The 12,846-nt window shown below is 41.4% G+C and overlaps 1 protein-coding gene across 1 annotated transcript; it reads left to right on the top strand.

Annotated features, from left to right (window-relative positions):
- On the top strand, positions 10,585 to 12,636 carry LOC107620429 (zinc finger BED domain-containing protein RICESLEEPER 2-like). Its single transcript, XM_021113903.1, has 3 exons — positions 10,585 to 11,904; positions 11,987 to 12,305; positions 12,394 to 12,636. Exons 1-3 carry the CDS (start codon positions 11,173 to 11,175, stop codon positions 12,495 to 12,497), a joined length of 1,155 nt encoding a protein of 384 aa, XP_020969562.1. The 5' UTR covers positions 10,585 to 11,172; the 3' UTR covers positions 12,498 to 12,636.

Genomic DNA, 12,846 nt, shown 5'->3' with positions numbered 1-12,846 from the left:
TCATGACATTCTACACGTTTCATATTGTATCTTCTACGGCATGAGTCTCTAAACCCCATTGTTGGGGGTGAGGAGCTCTGCTGTTCTTCATGAATTAATGCAATTACTACTGTTTTCCATTCTATCACGCTTGCTTCTATTCTAAGATATTCATTCGCACTTCAACCTGATGAGTGTGATGATCTGTGACAATCATCATCATTCTCACCTATGAACGTGTGCTTGACAACCACCTCCATTCTACATGCAATCAAGCTTGAATGTGTATCTCTTGGGTTTCTAATCTAAGATTGGAACCTTCGTGGTATAGGCTAGAATTACTGGCGGCCATTCCTGAGATCCGGAAAGTCTAAACCTTGTCTGTGGTATTCCGAGTAGGATATGGGAAGGGATGATCCTGACGAGCTTCAAACTCGCGAGTGTTGGGCGTGTGACAGACGCAAAAGGATCAATGGATCCTATTCCAATATGATTGAGAACCAACAGCTGATTAGCCGTGCGATGACAACGCATTTGGAACATTTTCACTGAGAGGACGGGAAGTAGCCATTGACAACCGTGATGCCCAACATAAAGCTTGCCATGGAAGGAGCCTTTCATGCATGAAGAAGAAGACAGCAGGAAAGAAGAGATTCAGATGACAAAGCATCTCCAAAACCTCAACATGTTCTTCATTACTGCATAACAAGTATTTATTCATGTTCTTTTTTACTTTTTACAATTAAATCTGAGAATTATTGATATCCTGACTAAGAGTTACAAGATAACCATAGCTTGCTTCAAGCCGACAATCTCAGTGGGATCGACCTTTACTCACGTAAGGTATTACTTGGACGACCCAGTGCACTTGCTGGTTAGTTGTGCGGAGTTGCAAAAGTGTGATTGTAATTTCGTTCACCAGCCGAGTAGCAAGGCTTCGGCATTCTCAAAACCCATAAAGGTGCCAAAAACAAGTGCAAACAAGCATGATATAAAATGCAATATTATAAACAAGCTTCAAGATCAGGCCTAAAGCTTGAAAGCTACTTGTTGTTTTTTCAAAATAAAAAGTTGCTAAACAAGCAACCAAAAGGTGTATCAACAGTCAGCAAAATATTCAAATTACAGAAATAAAGAGTTCAAAAAGCCCACAAATCGGGCTATCTACACAAACATCCAAGAAAAATTAGTTAAGATCGGGAGCCTTCTCGGTAGCATCAGTCTGGGGTGAAGGAGGGCGAGTTTGGAGAGGCACTGCATCCACCGTACTGCCGTCCCTATTCAGAATTTGACAATCAGGATCTAATTCTGGACGAGCAATCCCAGCAGGAGGAACTATAGAGGTCGACACTTTAGCAGCAGGCGCAGAGGGAGGTTCGACATCATCATCATCTTGGTCGTCGGGAATAATCTTACCATCCCTCACAATATTGTCCAAGCTAAAAAGAGTAAGATCAATCTCAAGAGCGAGAACTTGAACCTGCTCCTTCAAATTATCATAAGCAGCGTTTACACTACCGACAAGGTGACCTTGGAGCTCGGAATAGTCAACTCGGGCTGATTCCAACTCTTCCCTCAGACGTATCACCTCCCGATAAGACGTGACATAACTATCTTTATGCCTCAACGCAGTGTCCTCGGCCAATCTCACAGAAGCCGCTAGAGCAAGAGAACTAGCCTTTTCGTTCTCCAGATCCTTCTCCAGTTTGGCTACTTTCACCTCAAGCTCCTCTTTCAAGCCCTTCATCCGGTCGAATTCCTGTTTTTCCTCCTCCATGAAGGCTTTGGTGGCATGGAGAGGAAGATTTTGAGCAGTTCAATACAAGGCAGCTCCCATATGTGCCATTTTTACACTACTCCGAGTTATAAAGTCTAAATGATAAAGAAGTGATACATCATCCATAGGAAGGACACCATATGGACCGATCTGCTGATCTACAAACTCGACCGCGTCAAAATCAGGGGCATCAAGGTTGAAAGGCTCAATTGTTTTTTGTTTCTTGTTGGGAAGAGCACCAGAAGTAGCAGCGGAAGACTGCGGAGGCTTGGCCAGGCGAACCCTAGGAGTGGGAATTACCCTCCTCGGGCTAGGAGAACTCGGCACAGGCGGCTTCACCGGAACTTGGGAAGATCCCTCTCCCGCCACCTTGGCCGAGATATTTTGAGCAGCTGCAGCCTTCTTTGCCTTCTTGTAGGCCTTCATAGAATCGTTATTTTTCGACATCTTTAAAAATACAGAATCGACCACAGCAATGGGTTACAATCACAAAAAGAAGAAGTAAAACTAAAAAGCAAGTATATAAACAAGTCGGACAGTACCTAAAACAGTTCGGACCAAAGACGGGTCACTCAAAAACCTTTTTGTATCAAGATGGGGTGGTTTCCCCCATAAATCTTCAAGAACAACTACAAAAGCTCGTTCAACCTCGTCAAGCATCTCCCAGGTATAGCGAGACACTCTCACAATCTTTTGCCATTCTAAAAGAAAGGCAGGCTCATCATTTTCATCAAGAAAAAAGGGGCGGGCCCCTCAACAGCACGGACTCGGAAGAAATAATTCTTAAAATCTTTAAAAGACTCATCATACATGGCAAAAACTTTATGCCCTTGGGCCGACCTAAAAGAAACCCAGGAAGCTTTCTTTTTGGAAGACCCTTCGGACTTGGCAGAAACAAAAAGATAGAGGAAAAGAGTCTGAGAAGGTGTTATGCCTAACTCTTGGCAAAGCAGCTGAAAAATCTTGATAAAACCCCAGGAATTCGGATGAAGTTGGGATGGGGCAATATTACAAGACCACAACAAATCGGTTCGAAAGCAGTAAAAGGAAAGGTAATGTCCAACTGGCTGAAGAAATATTCATAGGCATAGAAAAAGGGACGCTCCCCTTCGACCGAAGTAGGAAAACAAACCCTCTCATCAGAATCGGGCGCTACAAGCTCATAATCCCTCTCCCGGGCACTACTACCACAAATCCTATGACGTTTTCTCAGCTCTACACAAAAATCAGCATCCACTACAGAGACACACATCAAGACAAGGGAGTCCAGCCAATCAGACATCCCCTCGGGAACTTTAGAAGACATCTCTACAATGTTATTGCGAGAAGACATGAGGCCAACTAATCCTACAATAAGAAAAGAAGATGGGATTACCAAAAAACATCTTGGACGAGGGGCAAAATAACTCGACTAGTATACAGAAAAACAAACAAAAAAGGAAAACCCCAAGACTCAAACCAAAGTCCTAGGGCATCCTTTGGAGGCAGTAACAAAGCAAGGTTTCAGGAAAAATCCACAGCTTACGTCCCGACATCTCTCAAACAAGAAAAGATTTCAAATAATAAACATTTCGGAAAGGAAAGCCAGAACATAAAAAGTCACTATCTTTTTACAGTCTATCAGCAAAAAGCATCATGCCAAGCGGAAATCGTCAAAAGCGCAACCTTTTCTCAGAATCAAACAAAAACCAAAACAAATATCACAGCAAACAGGAAAAGCTGTCAACAGGGCAAAAAACCAAGGAGCAATCTTCGTTTAAGTGAGTAAAGATGCAGTTTTTCTGGGTATCGGATAGAAGCGACAGTAGAACAAGCAAAGCCCTAGAAGCATCAAACAACAGGAAAGGCGAAAAGGTTCATGCAAAGGGCGAAGAAACTCTCAAAACACACAGCAAGCAGGCGCGACAAGAAAGATCCAAACTTTCTCTAAGCAAAATCAAAACTTCACCACAAAACTAAAGACAAAGCAACAAAGACGAAAAGAAATTGCAAATGGAACCAACCTGGAAAATAGCAGAGCCTCAGAAGGGTTGAAGATGGAAAGACGGAATCGCCGGATCGCTGAATGACACCACAAAGGCAAAATGTAGGCAAAAAGCAGAAAGTGAGAGAACGAAGGGAGAAGTTACAAAAAAAGATTAAGAAAAGAAACCATTTTCTGGGTACAGAAATTCAAAATAAAGCCAAAGAAAATGGGGCAATTAATACCAATTAATGAAGGTATTAAACCCTCGCACGTAACCAAGAACAAAGCGCTAATACACAAGCGCGCGCTTTCAGAAGAAAACGTTCCACATTCAAAAAATTCTACAAAAAGAAAGAAGTCGACAAATGCTCGAGTTCGGCTCCACCAGAGAAGGATCGAAGTCTAAGACTCGACTCCAAAAAAGAAAGACCGAGCTCGAGCAGGGGCACTGTTCACATCCTCGGTCGAGCTATCCGACCCGAGATGTTCAGTAATAAAGCGACCGACCTCTTCAGGTCAGGCTATCTGACCTCTTCTCAAAGAGGTCGGCCAAATCGACAGGAAAGCCCAATAAAGGGCCCAAATAGATGTACACGACCCAAATCCAAAGGTAATCCAAGCCTATAGAGATAAAGGCGGTTCCCTTGAGGATAAGCTGACCTCAACTCAAAGATAAAGATAAGATAAGATAACCAACTTATCTTATCTAGAAAGGTCACTCTACAACCACTATAAATACACCGGAGCACCTAGGTATAACTCATACTCTGATTCTACAATAAACCTGCTTAATACCTGTGCTAACTTAAGCATCGGAGTCTCTTGCAGGTACCCCCCACCCTCCGGTGACCAAGGATCAGAAGTGCAGCCAGTCCAACAAGTCGGACAAAACAGCTCTGGCCGCCACCAGCCAGCCGGACACGTCATCTCCGACTAGTACAGAAGATCTCATCCGAGATCGACCTACAGTTTCAGGTAACCCTCGGAATAGTTAACCATAGCCGAATCATACAAGGAGGAAGTACAGCAATCAAACCTTGGCTTACCTTGTGAAAACTGATATGGATATGAATAGGAAGAAAAGAGGAATACTTTAATCGGTTTGGATTTTTGATGAAATTTTTGGAGCTAAAAAAAATGAACTTGAAGCTTGAACATTAATGGAAGTTTTTGTGATTTTTCTCTCAAGAGTTCGGCCAAGGAAGAAGAGAATGAAGCTGCTGGAGGCTTCTCTTGATGAGGTCGTGGCATTAAGGTGCTTAGTCACCTAGTTTAAGTGCTAAAATATCTTCTAAGAGATAATTACTAAAGTTAGATGTATTATAACACAAGTAATTATACTCTTAGAGGTAAATATATGAGCTACTAGTATAAATGATACTAGTAACTTGATTATCTCAAAGATAAAATATTTATGATAAAACACTAGTGTTCACACCCTGGGTTGATCTATCCAATCCGGGATGTTCAGTAATAAAGCGACCGACCTCCTCAGGTCAGGCTATCCGATCTCTTCTCAAAGAGGTCGGTTAAATCAACAGGAAAGTCCAGTAAGGGGCCCAAATAGAGGAACACGACCCAAATCCAAAGGCAGTCCAAGCCTATAGAGATAAGGGCAGTTCCCTTGAAGATAAGCTGACCTCAACTCAAAGATAAGATAACTAACTTATCTTATCTAAAAAGGTCACTCTACACTATCATAAATACACTGGAGCACCCAGGTATAACTCATACTCTGATTCTACTAAAAACCTGCTTAATACCCTTGCTAACTTAAGCATCAAAGTCCCTTGCAGGTACCCCCCACCCTCTGGTGACGAAGGATCAGCAGTGCAGCCAGTCCAACAAGTCAGACACGACAGCTCCGGCCGCCACCCACCAGCTGGACACGTTAGCACCGACCAGCACAGACGATCTCGTCCGAGATCGACCTACAGTTTCAGGTAACCCTCTGAACATTGGCGCCGTTGCCGGGGAACTTGGAAGTCATCCCATCACCATGGCGGACGATCATGACAATGACCACGATTCGGATCTAGAGGATAGAACACCGCAACAAATGCAGACACTACGCTAAAAGATACTCCGGAATCCAACGGGGATAAAAACTCATCAAATCCGGGAGTGATGGAAGCGCTTCAAGATCATTTAAAGCAACTTGAAAAAGAAACCCAGCACCAACGAGAAATTGGGAAGGATCTACAAAGAGAGGTAAGGTGACGTCGAGACTTAGAAGATAAACTTCTAAAACTCGAAGCTGATCTCAAAGCAAAAGCTACTCGGACCACCCCTGAGGACAACTCATGCAAAGATCAAGATCCATTCACTAGGGAAATCATGAAGACCAAAATTTCTAAGGACTTTAAACTTCCAGATATGACTTTGTACGATGGCACTACAGATCCCAACCACCACCTCAGCAACTTCAGAAGTAGGATGTACCTCACCGACACCTCAGATGCAGTTTGCGGCAAAGCTTTTCCAACAACTCTCACGAAGACAACAATCAGATGGTTCGATAACCTACCTCCGAAGTCCATCTCAAGCTTTGATGACCTAGCCAAAAAATTTCTAGCCAGATTCTCCATCCAAAAAGACAAGGCTAAGTACGCCCCCAGTCTACTAGGAATCTAGCAAGGAGATCGGAAAAGTCTTCGCAACTACATGGAAAGATTCAACAAAACATGCCTAAACATACAAAGCTTGCCAACAGAGGTCGCCATCATGGGCCTCATCAATGGCCTACGAGAGGGACCTTTTAGCCAATCTATATCAAAGAAATACCCCACATCTCTGGACAAAGTGCAAGAACGAGCGGAGAAATACATTAACATGGAAGAAAATTCTCGACTAGGAGAAACCTCAAAATCCGGATTCACCTACCGGGATAAAGATAAAGAGTCCAAAAAGAAGGAAGATCGACAAGAAAAAAAAATTAAAAAATATCATAATTACACCCCCTTCGGGTGTCTCTTGTGGATGTGTACAAGGAAGTCTGCCACACAGAAAAAATACCCCAGCTCGACCACTCAAAGGCAAAAGAGGAGGAGGAAACCGAAACGAGTATTGTGAATACCATCGTGTCCGTGGACATTCCACCAACGAATGCTTCGATATAAAAAATGTCATAGAAAAGTTAGTAAGAAAAGGAAAACTAGATCGGTATTTGGCCACCCGAGACGATGAGCAAAGAAAAAGGAGGAGGGACGAGGAGGTCGGACGAACCGAGCGATCACCTCGTACGCCAGAAAGACATGTTCATATGATACACAAAGGATTTGTAGGAGGAGGAATCTCCAAGTCATCCCGCAAAAGATATCTCAAAGAAGTATATCATGTCGAAGGAAAGGAGGAAGCGCCCGACATCCCTGCAATCACGTTCACCAAAGAAGACGTATCCGGTATCATCTCAGGACACGACGATCCCATGGTCATCACCATCATACTGGAAAATGCCAATCTCCACCGCACATTAATAGACCAAGGGAGCTCCGCCGACATCTTATTCAAAATTGCCTTCGATAAGCTCGGCTTAGAAGAAAAAGAGCTTAGAGCATACCCGAACAGCCTGTTCGGACTGGGAGATACCCCAGTACAACCACTTTGATACATCTCACTACACACAACGTTTGGAAAAGGAAACCAATCCAGAACTCTCAAAATAGACTACATCGTGGTCAACGTGAGTTCAGCCTATAATACCTTAATAGGTCGAACAACATTGAATCAACTCGGCGCAATAGTCTCAACTCCACATCTATGCATGAAATTCCCAACTACAGAAGGGATAGCTACAGTAAAAGCAGATCAAAAGATGGCGCGCCACTGTTATAACGAAAGTCTAAATCTCAGAGACGGAAGAGAAGAATTCCATACAATTGAGCTTGGTGGAGTTCAGAGACGAGAAGAACTCCGTCCACAACCCGAAGGTGAAGTAGAGAAAGTTCAGATCGGAGACACCTCGGACAAAACAACCAATATTGGCACGACTCTAAAAGAAGACATAGAAGAAACACTCGTACAATTTTTACGAGATAATGTCGACCTCTTTGCGTGGAAGGCTGCAGACATGCCAGGCATAGACCCCGAGTTAATGTGTCATAAGCTAGCAGTCTGCCCTGGATCTCGGCCAGTACAACAGAGGCGTAGAAAGCTCGGACCCGAAAGATCCCAAGCTGTGGAAGAGCAGGTACAAGCTCTACTGGAGACAGGATTCATAAGAGAAGTCAAGTACCCACTGTGATTAGCTAATGTCGCCTTGGTGAAAAAATCAAACGGGAAGTGGCGAATGTGCACCGACTATACAGATCTCAACAAAGCCTGCCCAAAAGACCCTTATCCACTCCCAAGCATCGACGCTCTGGTAGATGCCTCCTTCGGATATAAATACCTCTCGTTTATGGATGCATATTCCGGATACAATCAAATTCCCATGTATCCACCAGATCAAGAAAAGACCTCGTTTTTAACACCAAAAGCAAATTACTGCTACAATGTGATGCCTTTTGGTCTCAAGAACGCGGGAGCTACTTATCAAAGGCTAATGAATAAAGTCTTTTCAGATCATATCAGAAAAATCATGGAAGTCTACGTAGACGACATATTGATAAAGACACAAAGCAAAGAGACATTATTGTCCGACCTGGCCCAAGTGTTCGACACTATAAGGAAGCATGGCATGTGACTCAATCCTGCAAAATGAACTTTTGCAGTATAAGCAAGCAAATTCTTAGGTTTTATGCTCACACAAAGAGGAATTGAGGAAAATCCGGATAAATGCCAGGCCATACTCAACATGAAGAGCCCAACTTGTGTCAAAGAGGTACAACAACTCAACGGGAGATTGGCAGCCTTATCCAGATTTCTAGCGGAATCAGCGATAAGATCTCTCCCCTTCTATGCTACTCTAAGGAAAGGAAAGAAGTTTGAATGGACAATGGAGTGCGAGCAAGTCTTCCAAGATTTCAAAAGATTTTTAGGACGGCCACCTATCCTATCTCGGCCACGAGAAGGAGAACCACTCATATTATACCTCGCGGTAGGAAGTCGAGTAGTAGCCTCAGCACTCGTTCGAGAAGAGAATAGTGGGCAACAACCCGTATACTTTATCAGTAAAGCATTACAAGGATCCGAGCTGAACTACCAAAAAATAGAAAAGTTTGCCTATGCTCTCATATAGGGGTGGCAAACGGGCCTTAATCCGCCGGGCCGCCCCACGTAACCCGCCAAAAAAGGCGTGTTGGGCTGGAAATTTGGGACCGCCGAAAGACAAAACCCCGTCTAACCCAAACCGTTTAAATCGTGGGCTTTGGCGGGGCGGGGCAGGCTTCCCCGGCGGGCTGATGCTTTTTTTTTTTTGGCTGAAGTGCTGAACCCATGCGACCCGACCCGACCCAATCCCCATTCCCCATATCCCCAGTGAAACGGCCGAAACCCTAATGGCCTAATGAATCCCCAAGAGCCAAGACCTAATCCCTAATTCCAGATTTGCAACTTCCTCACTCGTCAGTTCCTCGTCAATACTCAGTCATCTCCAGTCTCCTCGACGGCTCTCAGCCTCTCACTCGGTTCCTCAGTTCCTCAGTTCCTGCGTTCCTTACCGTCAATTCCTCAGTTCCTTATCGTCACTCTCAGTCTCTCACTCGGTCATCCTCATCTCCTCACTGTCACCCTTAGTCTCTCACTTCCATCGTCCATCGACCTCAGCTCGAACTTCAGAGTTCCGTCCTCACCACTGACGGTCACTGAGTCGGAGTCAGTTTCCTCACCGTCGATCTTCGGTCGTCGTGGCCTACTGGGTTATAGCCGCCGCTGCTACTCCATTTGGCCATCGTCACTGCTACCTGCTAGTCTCGGTCCTGGGCTCCTGGGTCTTGTCCTCTGACTCTGCTGGTCTCGCTCTCCGTCACGGTTGCTCCTCGCCTCCTTTGTGGCTCTGTCCTAGTCCTCGTCTCCTCTGGTAAGTTTTCTGGCTTAGGGTTTGAGATTCATCGATTTAGGTTTGTTTGTTGTGTTTTGTGCTGTTTGATATAGGTAAATTAGGGTTGATATTTGGTTGAGTTTTGATTATGGTTGATATTTGGTTAAATCTGATTATGGTTGAGTTTTGATGATGGTTGATAATGGTTGATATTTGCCTATTTGGTTAAATCTGATGCAGTCATGCAGATTCATAAATTGTTTCTTATTTTTTGTGTTGTTTGATAATGGTTGAGTTTTGAATATGGTTGATAATGGTTGATATTTGGTTAAATACTTGAATCTGATGCGGATTCAGAAATTGTTTCCTGTTTTTTGTGTTGTTTCATAATGGTTGAGTTTTGATTATGGTTGATATTTGGCTGAATACTTGAATCTGATGCGGATTCAAAAATTGTTTCTTGTTTTTTGTGTTGTTTCATAATGGTTAAGTTTTGATTATGGTTGATAATGGTTGATATTTGGCTGAATACTTGAATCTGATGCGGATTCAGAAATTGTTTGCTATTTTTTGTATGGTTTGCTAATGGTTGAAAAACCTAGTTCATATAAACAATTTACATTTACTTTTATTTCAGGAAATATGAATTCTGAAACTGTGAGTAACCTTATTACTACTGGAGTTGGTTCTGAGGCTGCTCCGGTCGAGGTTGATGAACCTAGTTCGAAAAGGCTGAGACCAGCAACCTCTGATGTTTGGAAATTTTTCAAAAAGCTCGGTCCAGATAAGGATGGAGTAGAACGTGCTGAGTGTAAAGGATGCAAGAAAGTGTTTAAAGTTGGAGGTAAGTGATATGACACTTCTACTATAAAACGGCATCTTGATAGTTGTACTCAAATTAAGCATGAAGATATTGGTCAGGCTATAGCAGAATTGCAACTTAAAATGGGTTCACTTAATATTGATTCAGGAGTGGCTAGAGATATGTTTGCTGGGTATGTAGTTGCTGGGGATAAGCCTTTTAATATGGTTGATGATAGGAGATTTAGAAATTGGGTGAAATATATTAGTCCAACTTTGAAACTTCCTTCTAGGAATACGGTTAAGGCTGACATAGTGAAAGTCCACAAGAGAGAAGCTGCGAAACTTAAAAAAATTTTAGTTTCCATTCCAAATAGAATTTGCTTAACATCTGATCTTTGGACTTCCAGTACCAATGAGGGGTTTATATGTTTGACTGCACATTTTGTTGATGAGAACTGGAAATTACAGAGTAAAATTCTCAATTTTTGTCATATGCCTCCTCCTCACATAGGATTTGAATTGTCTTCTAAAATCTTTACGCTTTTGACTGAGTGAAAAGTTGATAAAAAGATTTTTTCCATTACTTTGGATAATGCTTCTTCTAATGATACTTGTGTTGAACACTTGAAAAGTACTTTGGATGTGCATGGTTCATTGTTGTATGGTGGTGAATTCTTTCATGTTCGTTGCTCTGCTCATATTTTAAATCTTATTGTCCAAGATGGAATGAAAATATGTGGTGATGCAGTGTATAAGATTAGAGAGGGTATTAAGTTTCTGAGAAAATCTGAAAGTCGAATGGTTAAGTTTAAAGAATATTTTGAAGATATTGAGGGACTTGAGTATACGACTGCATTATGTTTAGATGTTCCTACTAGGTGGAATTCACTTTATGCAATGCTTGCAAGTGCTATTCCTTATAAGAAAGCTTTTGAAATGTATAAAGTAAAAGAAGCTGGGTTTAGGGAGTATTGTCCTTCATCAGATGAGTGGAGAAGAACTGAAAAGATATGTGATTTCTTGTTACTATTTTACGAAACTACCAAGTTAATGTCTGGAACTTCTTACCCAACATCCAACTTGTATTTTTTACAAGTTTGGCAAATCCAGCTTATTTTAATGAATAGTTTGAAGAATGATGAAGTGCTTATAAGGAACATGGGAGAAAAAATGATGATTAAGTTCAAGAAATATTGGCAAGAATACAGTGTTGTTCTTGCATTTGGGGCAGTTCTTGATCCTAGATTTAAACTCAACACTTTGGTTCATTGCTATAATGAGATTGATCATATTAGTGCTAAAGACAAAGTGGAGCATGTGAAGAGTAAGTTATACAAGCTTTTTGAGGTTTATGACCAAAATTCCTCTACGACTGTAGAGAGTTCTTCCCAACTTTCAAGTAATTTTTCTCAAGCAACATCTTCTGCAATTGGAACTCAGCTTATTAAAATTGTTGGTGTAAGTATTTTTATCTACTTGATTATATGTATTTTTTATTTTTCATGCTTTTTGATATATTTATATTGTTTGTAATGCAAAGGATTTGATGTCCCATAATCAAGAAGCTGAAGTGAAAAGTGGAAAGAACCAACTGGATATTTATTTGAGTGAGGCAACATTATTTTGCAATGATGCAATCATTGATGTTTTGCAATGGTGGAAAGACAACCATCATCGTTTTCCAACACTATCACTAATGGCACGAGATTTGTTGAGCATTCCTATTACTTCTATGGCTTCAGAATCTGCATTTAGCATGGGTTCTCATGTTTTGAATAAGTATAGAAGTCGTTTGTTGTCAGATAATGTTGAAGCAGTGATTTGCACCAGAAATTGGATACGTGGATATGATGATTTTGGTATATTATATTTATGACATACATACTTGAGTGATTTTGACCATTATTATGTACTATTTTGCTAATATATTTATTTACTTTTTTCTAGAGGAAGATAAAGATCAGGAAGATATTGCAAAAGGAGAAGGCTATTCTTTAGGAGTTGGTTCCAATGATGTTATTGACTTATATGAAGATGAAGATGAAAATTAAGTGTATTGAATTAAGTTTAATTTGCTTTGAAGACTATTCATAATTATGTTTTTGGACTTTGGATTATATATTTATTTTGTCTATGGGACTATTTATAACTATGACTTGAGTATTTTGGATAATTGGATTATGTTTATTTACTTTGAAGACTATTTATATTTAATATTTGTATTTATATTGATTTAAATAGAAGATATTAGATATGTTCTTATAAAAAAAAACAATTAACTAGGTTTACAATGGGTAGTCAAGTTATTCGAGTTCGACCTCCAATATGAAGCTCGGACAACCATCAAATCACAGTACTTAGCCGACTTCATTGCAGAATTTATAGATACCCTGGAAACCC

The sequence above is a fragment of the Arachis ipaensis genome, chromosome B10 (genome assembly GCF_000816755.2).
Source record: "Arachis ipaensis cultivar K30076 chromosome B10, Araip1.1, whole genome shotgun sequence".
Taxonomy (NCBI): domain Eukaryota; kingdom Viridiplantae; phylum Streptophyta; class Magnoliopsida; order Fabales; family Fabaceae; genus Arachis; species Arachis ipaensis.
Note: the sequence above shows the minus strand (reverse complement) of the source record. Positions and strands in the feature narration are given on the sequence as shown.